This window comes from Rousettus aegyptiacus, unplaced genomic scaffold (genome assembly GCF_014176215.1).
Source record: "Rousettus aegyptiacus isolate mRouAeg1 unplaced genomic scaffold, mRouAeg1.p scaffold_m13_p_12, whole genome shotgun sequence".
NCBI lineage: Eukaryota > Metazoa > Chordata > Mammalia > Chiroptera > Pteropodidae > Rousettus > Rousettus aegyptiacus.
Window position 1 is genome coordinate 36,565,864 of NW_023416287.1, and position 17,592 is coordinate 36,583,455.

The window sequence follows — 17,592 nt, forward strand, 5'->3', positions numbered from 1 at the left end:
CATCTTTAAAATGGAGCAGCAAGTCCCACTTTAGAAAATGGAATTGGGATGAAGTGAGATAGTGCACAGAAACTATTTACCACAGTATCTGTGAGTTCGTATCCCCCAGATGATTACAACAGCTCGAGCATCAAACCGTAATAGAAAATGATGTGTCCCAGAGCGTAGTAACCATCTGTCAGGTGGTATGCACGATTCCTTAGGCTGTAGAGCCACACATCTTACTAATTATGGCATAATTTCAATAAGAGTAAAAATTAAGTGTAATCAGCACATCACACCTGTGATTTTACAGATAATATTGCTTAGGACAAGGCAGAAATAGTTATTTCAGTTTATTTCAATTTTAAAAAAGGCAAATTAATCAAAAGCACATTTGTAGTCTGTGCAAAAACTGATGGGTTCCCAGGTGACTGAAGTTTGGCAAACATAAGCCCAAAAGGGGCGGGCTCAAGCATGCTGTGACAGAAAGAACAAAGAACTGAGGTCAACTAGACCACAATGTCATTCCTGCTGAGTCACACTCTTGCTTTCGGCCTTCTGGAGGTATACTCCTTGCAGCCCTTCTGTGCTGTGCTGGCATAAGTTTCTCTATCACTTCTAAATTTGCCTCCATCTCACCCAAACCTCTTAACCAGGCTTGGCAGACCCACATGTCCACTGTGTCCCACCTACGCTGGGAGATGACAATGATAAACCACAGGGGACATCAGTTGATCTAATTGCTGCCACATGACAATGAGGACCCAGCATTTCCAAATCTGATTTTCTAAAAAAAGGACAGAAATTCAATTTCCATATGATATTCAGGCTAAAGCAAACACGTCTGTAGATCATACCTGGCCCTCTGATTGTATACCATGACGTTTATCACTTCCTACCTTCTGCATATCAGAATGTAAACATGAGAGACAAGTCCAGCATCCTCACTCTAGCCCACTGGACCATAAGGTTGAGACTCACTGTTTAGTATAACCTACAACTGGGTATTGTAGAATTGTCTGTCCTCTGCCATGAATCTAACATGCTGTTAGTACAAGAAAGGAGATGTACAGTGAGAACCTTATTCTCAAAGGCAATCCTGAAAGCCACCCAACTGCAGTTCCCCCACAAGGGGTAAAGGCAACTCTTAGGCGAATTTCCAGTTTGAACAAACTTCTGTGCACATGTGAGTGGCAGCTGGAGAGCCTCTCAACAGGCTTAAAAGCACAAGTTGACTGTTGTCACAAGAGAAAACTAGAATGCTTTTCATTTGAAAAAAGATCTCATTAAAGATTTTGGAGAAAGTTGTGTTTCTTCTCTGCCCAGTCACCTCCTTGTTCCTAACTATTGAGTAGTTTGGCAATTTCCGGTTGAACTATTTGGACACTGGGGAACTTACTCTTGCTCTTCTGCAACTCTTCTTTCCCATCTGCCTGTCAGAAGGGCCTTGGCCTTGGAGTTAAGATGTGAAGTTTGAAAGAACAACACTTTTCTTTTCCCTTAGACATGCTATATTCTTTTCTAAGGCCAGTGAATGCAGCTTCTTCCAGTGTGTCTTGTCAATTTGCTTTTCTCAGCCTTCAGCATGACCAATGGCTAAGCTAGTTACCAGATCCTCTCTCAGATGATATGATTTTGTCAATAAAAGAGGCCAAATGACCAGATGAGGATAAACTCTGGTGAAATCTGATCAATTGCTTAATAATTGGACCATATCGACCAGAAATGGTTAATTCAGTTCCATGAGTAGACATTTCCCAGACCTTCTGAGAAAAGTGTATTATTTGCGGAAGTGGTAAAGAATTTAAGTGCTTTAAAAAAAAGCCAGGCCAGCTACTGACAAAATGAACAGAGACAGTAACGTCTTCTGTTTGGACCCTGGATAATTTATGTAAATTTTTTCTCACAGCTGTGTAGAAATGACTTTGTGATGTTAATACCCAATCTACAGAACCACTTAGAAATCCTGTTGTGGCTGTGTTCTTACCTGACATTCTCCCCTGAAGTCTTCTAGGCGACCAGCTCTGTGGGTTACTTAGTGGCTCTGGTTAGTCTTTCCTTTTTGAATATAAATTGGGAAATAAGTTAATATTTTCTAGTTTTTTTTTAAGTCACAATATTCTTATAAATATAAATTTCCCAAAAGTGCCTCACTAATGCTGGTCATTCGTAGCACTTGGGGCCGTTAACGCAGACCTGCCCCCTAGCCGTGGCAAGAATTCCAAATGTTCCTCTTTTTTCTACAGAGAAGGAAAGAAACCAAAGCACAGAACTCATTCAGTTTGGGAGGAAGAGAAATTAGACCTAAAACTTTTCTTAAAATAAAACTTCTTTCTAATATTCCTGTATTGAAAGGATATCATCTTCATTTGACTCAATGTTGTAATCAATTTCAAAATGAGTCCGGTTAAATTCAAAGTATTTCTAATTTTTTCCAGCTTTATTGAAATATAGTAAACAGTTAGTTGCTCGAATTTACATTGTACAATTCAACGAGGTTTTTTTCCAATTATAGATGGCATACAATATGTTAGTTTCAGTTGTACGGCATAGTGATTAGAGATCTATATAACTCACAAAATGATCACCCCACTAAAACTAAAATCCCTTTTTTCCCTTACATATTTATTACAATACTATTAACTATTTTCCTTTATGCTACACTTTATTTCTTCATGTCTATTTTGTAACCACCCATTTGTACTTCTTAATCCCTTTGCCCTTTTTCAACATCTTCCAACTGCTAGTAGTCTTGGCTTCTTTTTTCTTGCCGTCCTGATTGAGTGTCCTTGGCTTTTCTATCTTCTATATCGGTGGATCAATCCTCCTTTTCATCCACTCTGTTGATTCCTTCTCATATACTCTTCATTTCAGATAATGTGTTCTTCATTTCTCACTGGTTCCCTTTTATAATTTCCATTTCCATTTTTATGTTTTTTTTTTATCTCTTTGTTAAAGTTCTCACTGAGTTCATCTACACTTCCCCTAAGTTCATTGAGCAGCTTTAAAACCAGTGTTTTGAACTCTGCATCTGATTACTTGACTCCATTATTCCTGGATCTCTGTTCTGTTCTCTCATATGGTTTCTGCTTCTTTGTCTTCCCATTTTGGCTGCCTGTCTGTGTCTGTTTTTATGTACTAAGCAAAGCTCCTATGTGTCCCAGTCTTATTAGCATGGCTTTGTGTAGTAGGTGTTCAGTGGCACAGTCCTGAGATGGGTCAGCTGCGGGCCAAGTTTAGCCCCAGCCTGTGTCCCTCCAGGGCCATCTGTTAAGATTCATCAAGCAATCCACTGATGCTGTGCTTATAGTTGCCTCAAGAGGCCACACCAGAAACCAAGGCCAGCTACCACCAGTGTAAGTCTTGGCTCTGCTCAGCAAAGAGCATCAGACTCACTGAGGACACAATTGGATGTGGCTTGGGTGGGGCCGTGAGTTGGGGGAGGCAGGGTTTCGGGGAATCCTTTGGGCAGAGTGACCCCTGTTAACCAGTTTGATGACTTCTCAGCTATGGTGGTACAGTTTCCACAAACTGAGAGTGAGGAGGGCTCAACACAGTAACAGTGCATAACACCAGCACTTCTGCCCAGGAGAGAGCCTCGCCTCTGGCCCTTGCTCTGACAACTCAGTGTCCCCATGTAAGTCCCTGGTGCCCCTGTGCAGCTGACCCTGCACTGGTCCATCACCACAAAAGCCTGCTCCTGGCCATGACCCTTTTAAGGGATGTCTGCAGTTGCCGACTCCAAATGCCACAATCTCTGTCCCACTCAGCCACTGGGTACCTGGCAGCCTCGTGTCTTCACCTCCTCGTACCTTCTACCATTGCAGGTTGATTAATTATTTCTCTCCCTACTTGTAGTGCTTCTCTTCATCTAGATCCTTGACAACTTTGCTTGCTGTTTGCTCTGTGTTTCGGTCACAACTTTGATTGCAAGAAGGATGAACAAAGCCTCTATCATCTATGCCATTTTTCCCCATCTCTCAAAGTACTTCTAATTTTAATAATGAAGGCTGCCACATTTCCAGGATGATTCAGAGGAGGCCCACAGGGTTCTGTAGCACCTCTAAACCCCTCCCACTAACCCTAAGCTTGGTCACTGCCACTGGTGCAGAAGCTCTCCATGGAGAGGAGAAAAAGCAGCCCAAATCGGGCCCCTGCCTTCACCTCTTCAAGAACACGGGCCCCACCTGCTCATTCAGTCTCAAGAGGACCAGCCCTGGGCCAGATGCTGTGGGGACCCAGAGCATATAGTGTGTAAGAGAACCAGATATGCACCAAGTTGACTTTCTTTCAAGGTCAGAAGTGCCCCCATGCAGTGAAAATGGTTCAGAGAAAGTGAGTGGAAGCACTCAGCCAGGAGTTCATTTCACGGAGGAGGTTTGTGTTGAACTTGAACATTGGATGGCACTGGGAAAGACGTAAACTTGGAAAAGGATCCTCTGAGCTGCAGAGACTGCAGGAAAGCCAGGGTGCAAGGTATTTGGAGAGGTGGGATGGGTAAGACTCTTAGACCCTCCATAGGAGGAGGCAGCAAAGGGAGCAGTGAGAGGTTGGGGTGCAGAACTGGAGTGAGCTAGAAATGGACTCTGAGGGTGTGCACTGATGCAGCCTCAGTGAGCTCCTCCACAGCCCAGGGCACCCCAGTGTGTAAGAGGGATGTCCACGATCCACAGCCAGTGTGGAGAGGGAGCTGACCATGGCTTTCTAGAATTCCAGTTCCTGAGTAACTAAAGCAGCCAGTATAGGAAATGCTCAGCTGGGTGCCACTTGCCATCGAGGTTGAAGTTGTCCTTCCCACGCAGCGTCAAAAAAGAAATATAATGCAAGCCCATTTCCCTTTTTTCCACAATGGGATTAAATTTGTTTGCTGTTGAATAAATAAATACATCAGTACCTGCTGGAAGGAGACAGCCCCGACGGCCCTGCCGTCAGGATGCCTCACCCACAGGAGAGATCTTATCCGACTAAGGTTTGCCAATGAGGGCTTTCCACATGCAGCTTCCTCCTTGTCCTGAATGGATCTGGTTCTGAAATTCTCCATGAACAAACCTCACCCCAGCTTCATATGTGTATTTGGTTTGGTAACTAAAGCATGTGGGTTTTTAGTAAGTAAATTAAAATGCCTACTTTAAAAATTTCCCCCAAATCATAACCCCCTACACATTATAGAAACTTAAACAGCTTTCTTTCTAAGCTGATCCCCAAATCCAGCACCTTAGAAAGCCAAAGGCTCAAGCCACATAGTCATTATTCGTAGGGGCTGCTGGCAAGTTTGAAAGGCATAATGTTTTGCGTGGGGAGGATACTACTTTATTTCTGAGAGAAATACTGGAAACTATAGGGTTATTGAAATGATTTATAAAATTGGTACGCAGTCCCATTTTCTCTAATAAAAGTCAATTTCCTAAAATGTTAATTTTCCAGGGGTTCAGAGAAAGGGAGGGAGGCATAGGAGATTTTTAGGGCAGTGAAACTCTTCTACACAATCCTATAGTGGTGGATACATAACATGACTTGTTTGTCAAAACCTGTAGAATGTTCAATACGGCAAATGAACCCAAGTGTATACTGCAGACTTTAATTAAGAGTAATGTATCAGTATTGGCTCATGAATTGTAATAAATGCATCACACTAATGCAAGCTATTAATAACGGGAAACTGAGGGAAGGAGGGAATGTGGATAACTCTACTGCTTTGAAAATAAAATCTCTTAATGTTTTTTAAGTTGATTTTCCAGAAGTAAGCAAGGTCTTGGGGAGCACAAAAGTCAATTATGGGCAGAGGCCAGGCTACTTCGGGGCTGTGAGGGGTAAATGATCGACGGTCAGAGCCCAAAGAGTTACATAAAGGAAAGGATGTCCTCACATAGTGGTCACTCCGAGGTCACTCAGCGAGCCTTTCAAAAATCACTACCAAAATAAGTAGCTGCTGTGAGATCTGAGGACCTTGCAAGTAAGACTCTTTACTGGGTAGATTTTTGGTACAATTATTTTTCTTAATCAGAGGACAACAATTCCTTTTCCCCAGTACCCACCATATCTTACATCTAACACCCTCTCTGCAAAGTAGTGGCTACTATATCTGATTGGAAATGTTGCTAATTCTGCATCTTCTCAAGAGCCTGACCTGAATCCTTTAAACAGCAGGTCAAGGGCACCTTGGAGACTGCATATTATCTGCTAGCCATTTTCTTCATAAAACCCATTCAGTTCTAAATGTCTTCGGATCATAGTTGTAATTGGAATAAGAGAACTTCCAATAGAACTCTTGCCTTAGGGGTTGACAGAGTCTGAAATCCTTGTTTTACCCCTGGCTAAGGTGTCACTTTATACATATTTACCTTGATTTGTAAGGCAGGCTGTGAGCAATCTGATGTTACAGACAGATATGCAGAAGCTGCCTTCCAGATAGGTTAGGAGCCTATCATACACACCTCTTGGCGATGCACTAGCTCTTCCAGGTGTGGGAGCATTATCATTTCATGACCCTGTGGAAATTGTCTCTAGGGACCACCACTGGAGCTACAATAAAATTGAAAACAAGTCTTCAGAAGTCAGCTTGTTTGTTTGATTTTAGGGATACTATTTCACTATCACTTTTTGCTTTAATGGAACCCAAGTTAGTTCTTGAAATATTTTAAAAGTTCAAATAAAGAGCTATAAACCTCTTTCCATTTCGTAAATAAAAACGACTGCCACCAACAATTTCCAAGAATGTTGGTAGCAGTTTGCTACAGAAATTGTCGCCTTCTGGACAAGGATCTCAAAATGTTTTTCCACAGGAGGCAATGGTGGGGAGTGTGAAAGAGACACAATTTCAGGTCAACTAGGCCTATGCAAACTGTTTAACATTCTATGATGAGACGAGGAATCGTCAAATATCGAGTTGCTATTTCTGCTGGATGCTGTTGTTAGAGGCCATAGATAGCTTCAAAGCCAGCAAAAGAAAGAATTTGCAACACACCCAACTTCCTGTTGACCCCCACTGTGCATACAGGCTTAGCAGCTATATTTTCAGAAGATTAAAGGCCACTTATTTCTCTAGCCATCCGTGTTTGGCTTCATGAACAGAGGCTATGCAAATATGGGCATTAGAACCCAGGGTGGGCAGCATTGTGACCCTAAGGGCAGTAGGGTTTCCCCAGAACTCCCTCTTTGAAGCAGACAATGAAGAGGAGAGAGTTATGAAAGCAATGGGTGGAAGGACTGCCTGAACAGCACCTGGGTTGTTGGAAGAGAGCAGGGCTGGGCAAGGAAAGCAGAAAGACAGAGTTATGCCATCTAGATGTATGTGGCTGTAGACCTTCAAAACCAGAGGATGGGAACTCCTGAAGGTGCCATGGAAACCCACAGGGGGGAATCTCAGTGACTGAGGAAAGGTAGTGACAAATTTAAAAGGACCCATTGGCGTCTAACTTAGAATTATAATAGTTTCAATATTTTCATGTCCACAATTCCCTGAAGCTTCTTTCGAAGTTGTCTAGACATAATAGGCAAGGACCATCCTGGCAAAGCTGCGCTTGAGTGTCTGGACTTCAGCTATTATTGATTCTTTGGTCCAAGAAGCTACGGTCTGGGATGAGTCAAAACATCATCCCACTGAGGTGGCCAGCCCCACACCAATGTCTTAATTCTAGGAATTAGATTTTGGATATTGGCCAGGGCTTGTAGGGGCTCAGAACTCCAGCCAGGACTCACATTGACTTGACTACATTCATTCAGGATTTGGTGGCCTCAAGTAATTCCAGGGGTGAGCAGTTCTCTGACAGATTTCCATAAGGTGCCTTTCTGACACCCTTGGACTTCCAAGCTCAGAAAGACCATTCTTAAACACTGATTTCATGCATGGCTTTTCTGCTGTTTTCATTGAGGTTTCTCCTCTCTTTAATATAGCCCATCCTAGAGCATTTTTGCAAGAGTTTTGTCACCTATTTATTTGGCAGAATTTTATTCTATATTAGTGAAAGACCAATCAAGGCCAGTCATATAGAATTTTATAGTGCAACATGAATTCACTCGTTATTTCTTCATTCATTCAATGAACATCTATAGAATGTCTAATGCCTATTGCAGACAAGTGCTGAGCTAGATGGCCATGGAGCAATTACATGACATACCTGACCGGATGCCTGCTTCTAGGAGCATCCTTCCCACCCATCACCTTCCTAAGCTCATCTCCTACCACTCCCCTCTTTGTTTATATCCATCCCGCTTCCCTGAGCGGTCTGGGCACACTCTTGCCTCTGGCATTCATGCCTGCCGTTCTCTCTCTCCAGGGGGCTCTTCCCCCAGATCCCCACATGGCTCATTCTCTCCCTTCCCTCAAGTCTTTACTCACTAAGTCACCACCTTAGGTGACTTAGCCTTTCTTTGGCCCTCTTCTGTCCTTGCTTGATTTATATTTTCTCCTAAGCAGTTCTCATTCTTTAATATTCTATATATTTACCTCTTGCTTGAATGTAAGCTCCATGGTGACAGGGATTTTTTTTCTCTTTTGGTCCCTGCTATTTCCCCAGTACTCAGAACAGTAATGGGCACATAATGGGTATAGAGTAAATATTAGTGGAATTAATAGTTGCATGAATAGGTAACCTTAACAAAGCAGGTAATTAAGCATGAAATTTGGTCACACAAATAGGTGATAATAACTGATATAGCAGAGTCCACACTGATCATAGCACAGGTTCTTGTCATTAGAGTTGTCTTTCAGTGCCTCACTGGTTCCTGGAACTTGTTAGCTTCTTCCTTAAGAATTAACTTTTAAGTCTCAGAAACAGAAGGTGCCCATCTGCACGTGAGCACCAGTTTTTTCTTCTCCTGTGCACATACATGACATCCATTAGCAGTAATAGAGACAACAGACTCACATCCAGCAAGAGTGAAGCCAGCGTAATCAATGTGCCTCGAACTCCGAGGAAGTGAAGTTTCCTATTCCAATACACTTAACGTTAAAATGAAGTAAGAGTTTAAAACACCAGTAAATGTTCTTGGTTATCCCAAGAATGCATCAAATTTTTAGCAATCATCTGTAAATAAAGGATAGCCATATCATCTCCATGTAAGAAAGCATTTATTCAAAGAGTTTTCAGTAGAAAATTAACAAGTATAAACACCAAAAGAGCTGCTCTCCTAGAAGAGATTCAATTAAGCATCAGTGCGATTGCAGGAAGACCGTGTTGCAACACCAAGGTGGCCTGTTTTTCTGGTCATTATTAATCCAGAAACTGTAATGATGAGCAACATTTGTGTTATTGTCTACCCAAATTTAATTTGTTTATGCAGCAGTTCAGTTAATCCTGCAATCTGTTTTTCTCAAGTGAGGGCAGATAATGGAGACACCGTTCTTTACAAGTCTTCAGGCTTTTAAATTCTGATAAAATCAGGATTCTTCACTGGGTCTTGCCCCAGCTCTGAATTAAACCACTTTAAATGTAATTATGGAACCTGGCCTTACATCAGGAACATCCATTTAAAAAATTGATTGGCCAGGCTGCTGCACGAGGCATTTTATGAGCAAACGATTACAATGGGGCCAGGACTGTAATTTATAAAGGCAAAAAAGCAGGTAAATACTTTATTAGTGGTAATGAGAGGGTTTCCAGCTAACTGAATCTTTTTTTCCCCTCACTAGCTACTTCAAAGAGCCATGGTGCATGGCCCTCTTTCACGATCGTTTTATCGATCTCAGGAAAGAGTTACGCCAAATCTTAACTTCGAAGAAGGTAAGAGTGGTTAATGGATATGCGGGTTATTCCTTGCAAATTATAAGCAATTTATAGTTGCTGATCATTTAGATTTTTTCCTACATGTCCGTTTTATGGTTTTACTTTTAAAGCCCACTGTACTTCATATAAACAAACTATGGAGTATGTAAACATGGATGGCGATATTCAGGGAAAATGGATTATTTAAATCCTTTTATGAAGGGCATCTTTTTCCTTTTTACAAGTACCTATACTTTCGTTATCAGCTAACAACATTGGTGGAAAACTGAATATGAGTTGTATCTACTTGCCCTCAAGAATGAAGATTGCATTCCTTTAGTTTCTGTCTGTATTTGCCAGCATGTGCTAAACATTTGTGCACATGTGTTGTTTTGAACATGTAAAGAGAAGTCATCAGATGTCCAAACACACACCTTTTATAACCAAAAATTCTTTCTCAAAGCGATACAGAATTAACTGGAAGTTAGGCTGCATATCCCAAAGGCTCCATGTTTACCAAGAAATTTGACTCTGCAATATAAATAGTAAAATACTTGTGAAATTTTAAATTATCTCTTTCAGCATTAGAGTCCTTATTAGAGTTGGGGAAAGTCAACATCTGTGCTCAGAAAGTAGTCAAAGACCCACCCTAGACTCTCCCTTGCTTTGTTCAGACAAGGGCTAGAGCACAGCTGAGCTTCTCCCTCATTTAACTGTCTAAATGGGAAAGTCCTGTTTCTCTGCTGCCATTCCTCTGAAGAGTGCCCACACCCCCCGAAGGTTCCCATGGTGTCGGCTGCCATATTGGACAGCACAGATGCAATCATGCTCCAAGTCCCTTCCATTCTAGCCCAGCATGTATCACCTTGATTAATCCTAACAAGAAAACTCTCAGGTAGATGAAAGTACTATTATCTCCACTTTACTAGTGAGGAAGCTGAAGCTGAGAGATTTTAAATGAACTGCTGTGGGTTACACAACTAGTAAGTGGCCAGCAAGCTTCAAACTCAAGGATCTCTCACTCCAAAAACAAGAACGTAGGCACGGAGCCACACCAGGCCAAACTGAGTGGCTTGGTACCTTCTCTTCATTGCGCATCCTACCACCCCCCTGCTTTTCAGTTTTATTCCTGGGGTCCAAGCTGAAAAATTGAAATAATTGTACTAATCTGAGGTAGATTCAGATTGAGAAAAATAGGTTTAAAACTTAAACCAAACACAATTATGTTTAGGATCCACATAGAAAGCTGGCAGATAAATATACGTTCCCTTCACTTTATCCTGAAGCTGTGAGGAAGTCAGCTCTCATTGAAATATGAGTCCAAGTTGTAACCCTGGTGCTTACTGAACTCCACTCAACTCCTCAGATGCCCTCCTGCTTCTCAAAATGTCATCTGCAGCTCAGAGCTGCCCCATACTAAAGATTCATTAGTTTTCTAGTTTTCCAATCAGAACTCTGTGCCTAAATCCTCTAAACCCCAGATCTGAGCTCCACAGTTAACATTTTGCACAGGGCCAAGGGTTTTTAGGTCTCAAACTTAAAAGGGAAGCTTTCTCTTCACCTTGCTAAGTAATCTGTCAAACCCATAACTCAGTTTTCATGGCACTCGCTGAGAACCCTCAACTTTTACCAATAAACAGAATTTGCTGTCAGTCAGTTTACTATGAATGAACCCAGTGTGGACAGCAGGCCCTTTTTCAGTGGACCAGAATTGGCCATGGACATTTAAGGAAAATACGCTAAGGGCTACCCAACCATTTGTGGGTTTTCTAGGTTTCCAGAAAGTGAAACCTCTGGAAGAAGAGCCTCCGCTGGGGATTGTTCTGTTTCGGCATTTACATTTGTCAAGTGGGAAAGGCCACAGAAAGAGATGGTACACACAGTGGTGTCTACTTCCAGCTCATATTCCCGTGGAACAGGGACTAACTGTTTATGCCTCAGAGAGCTGTGGGAGGAGATAAGGAAGGGTATGTACAAGTATATTTACAAAAGAATGGCTTCCAGTAAGTGCCAGTCACCAAAAATAATGGTGTTGGTGACAGTTATGGTAGACAGGCTGATGGTGAAAGGAATAAAAGACTAATTAATATCTACGACTGTTATTATAAGTCATGTCAAATCTACATATCATTTATTACAATATCAAGCTCATCACAAGACATCTCAAATCCTTTTGTGGAGGTAGAAAGAGGAAATCTACTGCCACTGCAGTTAGCTGTAGCTGAAACCAAAGAGTCACTGACCAACGGCTGTGTCGTGAAAATCACCCTTCAAAATCCTCTAAGAAAGTTACATTATAAACATATATACACCTAACAACAGAACCTCAAAATATATGAAGCAAAAGTTGATAGAATTGAAAGAAGAAATAGTTCTAAAATAATAGTTGGAGACTTCAATATCTCATTTTCAAGAATGCTAAGAATAATCAGAAGATTAATAAGGAAATAGAGGTCTTGAACACCACGGTAAACCAACTGGACCTACCACATAAATATAGAACACTCTTCCCAATAATAGCATGATGCACCTTCTTCTAAAATGCACATGGAACATTCTCCAGAAAAGGCCATATGTGAGGCCACAAAATGATTGTCAATAAATTTTAAATGTGTAAATCATTCAAACTATATTTCTCTCACCACAATGAAACGAAACTAGAAATCAAAAACAGGCAGAAAACAAAAATTTAAAAAATTTATAGAAATTAAACAACAGACTATTAAGCAACTTATTTGATTTCAAAGGAGGAATCTAATGGGATATTAGAAATATTTAGAAACAAATGAAAATGAAAACACGACATACCAAACTTTATGGGATGTAGCAAAAGCAGTTTCAGAGGGAAATTCATACTATAAATGCATAAGTTTAAAAAAAGTAAAGATCTCAAATCAATATCCTACTTTTATACCTTAAGGAACTAAAAAGACAAACAAAACCCAATACTGGCAGAGGAAGAAAATAATAAAAATTAAAATGGAGATAAGTGAAGTAGCAAATAGGAAAATGAGACAGAAAATTAATGAACCAAAAGTTGGTTCTTTGAAAAGATCAGCAAAATTAGCAAACCTTGAGCTAGATTGGCTAAGAAAAAAGATTGAAATTACTAAAATCAGAAGTGAAAGTGGGGCCATTAATTGACCTTACAGAAGCAAAAAAGGATTATCAGAGAATACTATGAACAATTGTATGCCAACCAATTAGATAACCTACATGAAATGAACAAATTCCTAGAAACACACAAACTACAAAAACTGACTCAAGAAGAAATAGAAAATCTCGACAGACCTATAATAAGTGAAGGTATTCAATCATTAATCAAAGAAACCTCTTAACCAGATGGTGTCACTGGTGAATTCTACCAAACATTTAAAGAAGAATTAAAACCAATTCTTCTCAAACTCCTCCAAAAAAATAGAAGAGAAAGGATTATTTCCTATTCCATTCTGTGAGGTCAGCATTACCCTGATACCAAAGTCAGACAAGGAAATCAACAGAAAACTACTGAGCAATATCCTTTATGAGTTTAAATGCAAAAATCTACAATGGAATACTACCAAACTAAATCCAGCAGTATATTAAAAGGATTATACACTATGACCAAATGAGATTTACCCCAAGAATATAAAAGTGGTTCAACATATGAAAATTAATCAACGTAATACACTACATTAAGAGAAAGCAGGGGGTGATGAATATTAACATCTCAATGCAGAAAAAGCATTGGACTAACTCAAATATGTTTTCATAGTAAAAATACTAAAAAAGAAAAAAAAAACAAAAAAACCTAAAAATAGAAGAGAACTTCACCAACCGGATAAAGCATATTTACAAAAAACCCACAGCTAACATTACACTCAATGATGAAAGACTGAAAGCTTGATCGCTGAGATCTGGAACAAGACAACAATGCCTGCTTTCACCACATTCAACATTGTACTGAACATTCTAGCCAGAGCAATTAGGTAGGAAAAAGAGAAAAAATTAGATTGGAAAGAAAGAAGTAAAGCTATCTATATTTTCTAGTGACATAATCTTATATATAGAAAATCCTAAAGAATCCACAAACTTACATTAGAGCTAATAAATTAATCCAGCAGTTAGGATACAAGATCACACAATAATCAGTTGTTTATATAAGCAATGAATAATCTAAAAATAGAATTAAGAATACAATTCCATTTACAGTAGCATCAAAAATAATAAAATACTTGAGAATAAATTAACCAAGGAGGTGCAAGACTTGTACACTGAAAGCTACAAAACATTTCTGAAACAAATTAAAGATTTAAATAAATGGAAGGCATCTGTGTTCCTGGATTTGAAGACTTAATATTGTTAAAATGGCAGTACTATCCAAAGCAACCTACAGATGCAATGCAATCCTATTGAAATCCCAATGGTATTTTTTGTAGAAATGGAAAAGCCAATCTTAAAGTTCATATGGAAGTGCAAGAGACTCCAAATAGCCAAAACAATTTCAGAAATTAAAAAGTCGAAGGACGCACTCTTTTCAATTTCAAAATTTACTACAGACTAAGACAGTATGGTACTTACGTAAAGATAGGTATATAGGTCTGTGAAATAAAACTAAGAGTCCGGAAGTAAACCTATTTACATGAAAAGATGTTAGCATCATTAATCATTAGGGAAATATGAAGTAGAACCATAATAAAATACCACATCACACCCACTAAGCTGGCTCTAGTAAAAAAAAAAAATGATAACAAGTATTGGCAAAGATGTAGAAATATTAGAACCCTCACATATTGCTGGTGAGAATGTAAAATTGTGCAGCTGCTGTGGAAAAACAGTTGATGGTTCCTGAAAAACTTACGCAGGAAATTATATGACCTAGTCATTGTACTCCTGGCTTTATACAACCAAATAATATAAAAATAAGTATCCAAATGAATACTTGTACATGAATTTTCATGGTAGCAGTACTCAGAATAACCAAAAGGGAGAAGATAGCCCAAATGTCCATCAATGGATAAACAATGTAGTCTGTCCATACAATGTAATAATATTCTGCCATAAAAAGAAATGAAGTACTGATAAATTCTACAAAGTGGACAAACATCAAAACATTATGTCAAATGAAAGACCCAGACACAAAAGGTCATGTATATAGCATTGTGAGGTGGGCTGGTCACAGATGAGCACTTTGAGAGGGGGAATGGTCACACTGAGAGGGGAGGTAGTCAAACTGAGAGAGGGGATGGTCACACTGAGCGGGAAGATGATCACATTGAGGGAATGGTCACACAGAGGGAGAATGGTCACACTGACAGGGGGGATGGCCACTCTGAGAAGGGAGGCGGTCACAGTTAGAAGGGAGATGGTCACACAGAGAGGTCATACTATAAGAAGCAAATTCACAAAAATCTGTTTACAATTTAGAGCAGTATTTGTTGTAGGTAAATTTAAAAGTTCTATTTCGTGACTTTACACTATTTACCCCATTGTCAGAACAACATTGTATGACATGAGCCCAAAATCTTCAATAATTTTTGTAAGTTCATTTTTTTGTTTGATACAATTCTCCTGAAAAATTAAAGCAGAAAGAACCAACCTCATATATATTGCCAAATATATGCTTAGGAGCATGCAAGTGTCACTCAAATGTTTCAGCACCTCTAATATTTAGTTCTGGGCACCAGTTACTTCTTTCCTCTCTCACTGTCTTTTCTGAGCTGATTCGAAGTCCTGGACCCCACTATTATTCCAAGTGATATGTGTATAATCCCTGACACCCATTAATGTTTCACTTAAATAACCAAGTGATAATTTCCTGGTTTCTCCATAGATTTTGAATCTAATTTTTTTTATCTATATGTTCTTACTATTAATAAATTAATGATCCAATAGAACTCCGTAATTTATCTGCTTTTTTTCTGTTCAAAATAAAAATAATTATTGGAAATTCAAATAAACATAGCATCAAAGTCCACATGACTGTTCATTTAGGTCATTTAAAATTATCATGGTGTTTGAAAAGCACACAGCTCAAACCTTGGTGAAGTGCTTTTTATAACAACCCTGCTATCGATAGATGGACAGATAATTGATGAAGTAAATATTGTAGAACATTAGCTGTAGAATCCAGGTGATTGTGTGTGGATGCTAACTGTACAATTCTGTCGCCTTGCTCTATGTTTGAATATGTTTATAATAAAATTTTGGGAAACCCCTACTATGTTATAGAGATGCACAGCATATGATTCTCAACTTCATATAATTTTATTCTCTCTGAGCCCTACCTTTAGAGCTATATCAATGAAATTTAACTTTACTAAGAATTTATTCTAAGGTTTTTAATACTATTCCTTGGGGAGTCTAACCAAGTAAAGTAAATCATCTAGGAGTTTTCATGTAAAAATTTTTGATCACTTCCTTATTTTAAAACAAGCATGATCTATAGATAATTTTTATCTGAAAATTTAAGAGCTTAAAATTGCTATGCTTGGTGAACCTTGAGGATGTAATGCTAAGTGAAGTAAGCCAATCACAAAAAGACAAATACTATATGATCGAATTCATAGAAATGGAAAGTAAAATGGTAGTTGCCAGGAACTGGGAGGAGGGGAAATAGGGAGTTATTATTTAATAGGGAGGGAGTTTCAGTTTGAGAGGATGAAAAACTTCTGTGGATGGAGAGTGCTGATGGTTGCACAACAATGCGGACCTCCTTAATGGCACTGAAATGTACATTTAAAAATAGGCAAAGTGGTAACTTTTATGTTATATATATTTTGCCACAATTATAAATAATTTTTAAAAGCTAGGAGAAAATGACTATCCTTGGAGAACTGAGAACTATCTTTTTCTTTTCTTTTGTGTGTGTGTGTGTGTGTGTGTGTGTGTGTGTGTGAAATTGCCCTCTTATTATGAGGCTAAGTGCAAATAATTTCTGTATCTGGCCTCTTGCTGCATTTTCCAGGAAGAAGAACTTCCTTCCATAGAACAGTTAGCCCATCAGATAGAAGATGAGGAAATTAACCTGAAAGAGAAGCCAAGGAAATACCTCAAAAGAGTTTTCCAGGAAACCATCTATAAGTCGCTGGTGGAGAAGAGCATCCTTGACTACCTGCACTATAATTACTACCACCTGCCCATGTACGCGTGGCCAGGAATCATTTAGTTGTGGTCACGGTCTCCACTTTACGGTTTTCACACATGTAGTTCCTGGAAGCGGACTGTATAAATAGGAAACCTCTCTGAAGCCTGACTTGACAGCCAAGCACCATCGTCTCCTGGTTTTTTCCTTTCTTTTCCTCTTCCACTTACGCCTGTAGTTTTCTGTTGTCCCAGTAGGTGGCGCACAACCATGTCTGTTCTGGGCCAAGGAGACACTCTGCTAATACCAGATACAATCCATTTTAGCAATAAAATGAAATCATACTGTGTAAAACTTGTTTTTACCTTGAATGTGACTCTGTTTGGTTTCCTGAAATTTTCTGGCTCCAATTTTGTTAGTTCTTCACATGTTTTATCACCCAGTAAAACTGGGCAATAAAAAAGAAAATTGTGTGGCCACGATGGACAATTAGAAAAACAGATGATGAGAAATGATCTCTGTAATACAATATCAGAGGGACTGATTGTGTAAGAATGTTTAAGTCAACCTTTGAAACAAGGAGGCTGCCATCACGATCCCTGTATTTCTACTTCATGTTGTAGAGCATAAGAATAAATGCACTGAGAAACCGGAGGAAACACACAGGTTCACAAGGGGTTTTTAACCAGAAAATGCTAGTGGGAAATTAATCTAGTTGATTTCCTTTGACCCTTAACACTATTGCTTTGCATTGGGGGCCTGGTACATGTCATCTGTAATGCGGGTCAGAGATCCTCTTTCTTATAAATAAAGAAAATTAAGTGCCTGCTAAAAAACATGACG

At 39.4% G+C, this 17,592-nt stretch overlaps 1 protein-coding gene across 7 annotated transcripts in view; it reads left to right on the plus strand.

The window, feature by feature from the left end:
• CFAP61 (cilia and flagella associated protein 61) overlaps positions 1-17,271 on the plus strand; it is a 274,276-nt gene extending 257,005 nt beyond the window's left edge. For 5 of the 7 annotated variants that reach the window (XM_036229710.1, XM_036229714.1, XM_036229717.1 and 2 more), the window contains 2 exons: positions 9,614-9,704; positions 16,633-17,271. In XM_036229710.1, the coding sequence (XP_036085603.1) occupies positions 9,614-9,704; positions 16,633-16,833 (292 nt within the window). In that variant the 3' untranslated portion in view covers positions 16,834-17,271. Of the gene's footprint in view, positions 1-9,613; positions 9,705-11,459; positions 12,171-16,632 lie in introns of those variants that run through there. The other 2 variants (XM_036229716.1, XM_036229715.1) reach the window with 2 other exon arrangements.
• The last annotated feature ends 321 nt before the right edge of the window (positions 17,272-17,592 follow it).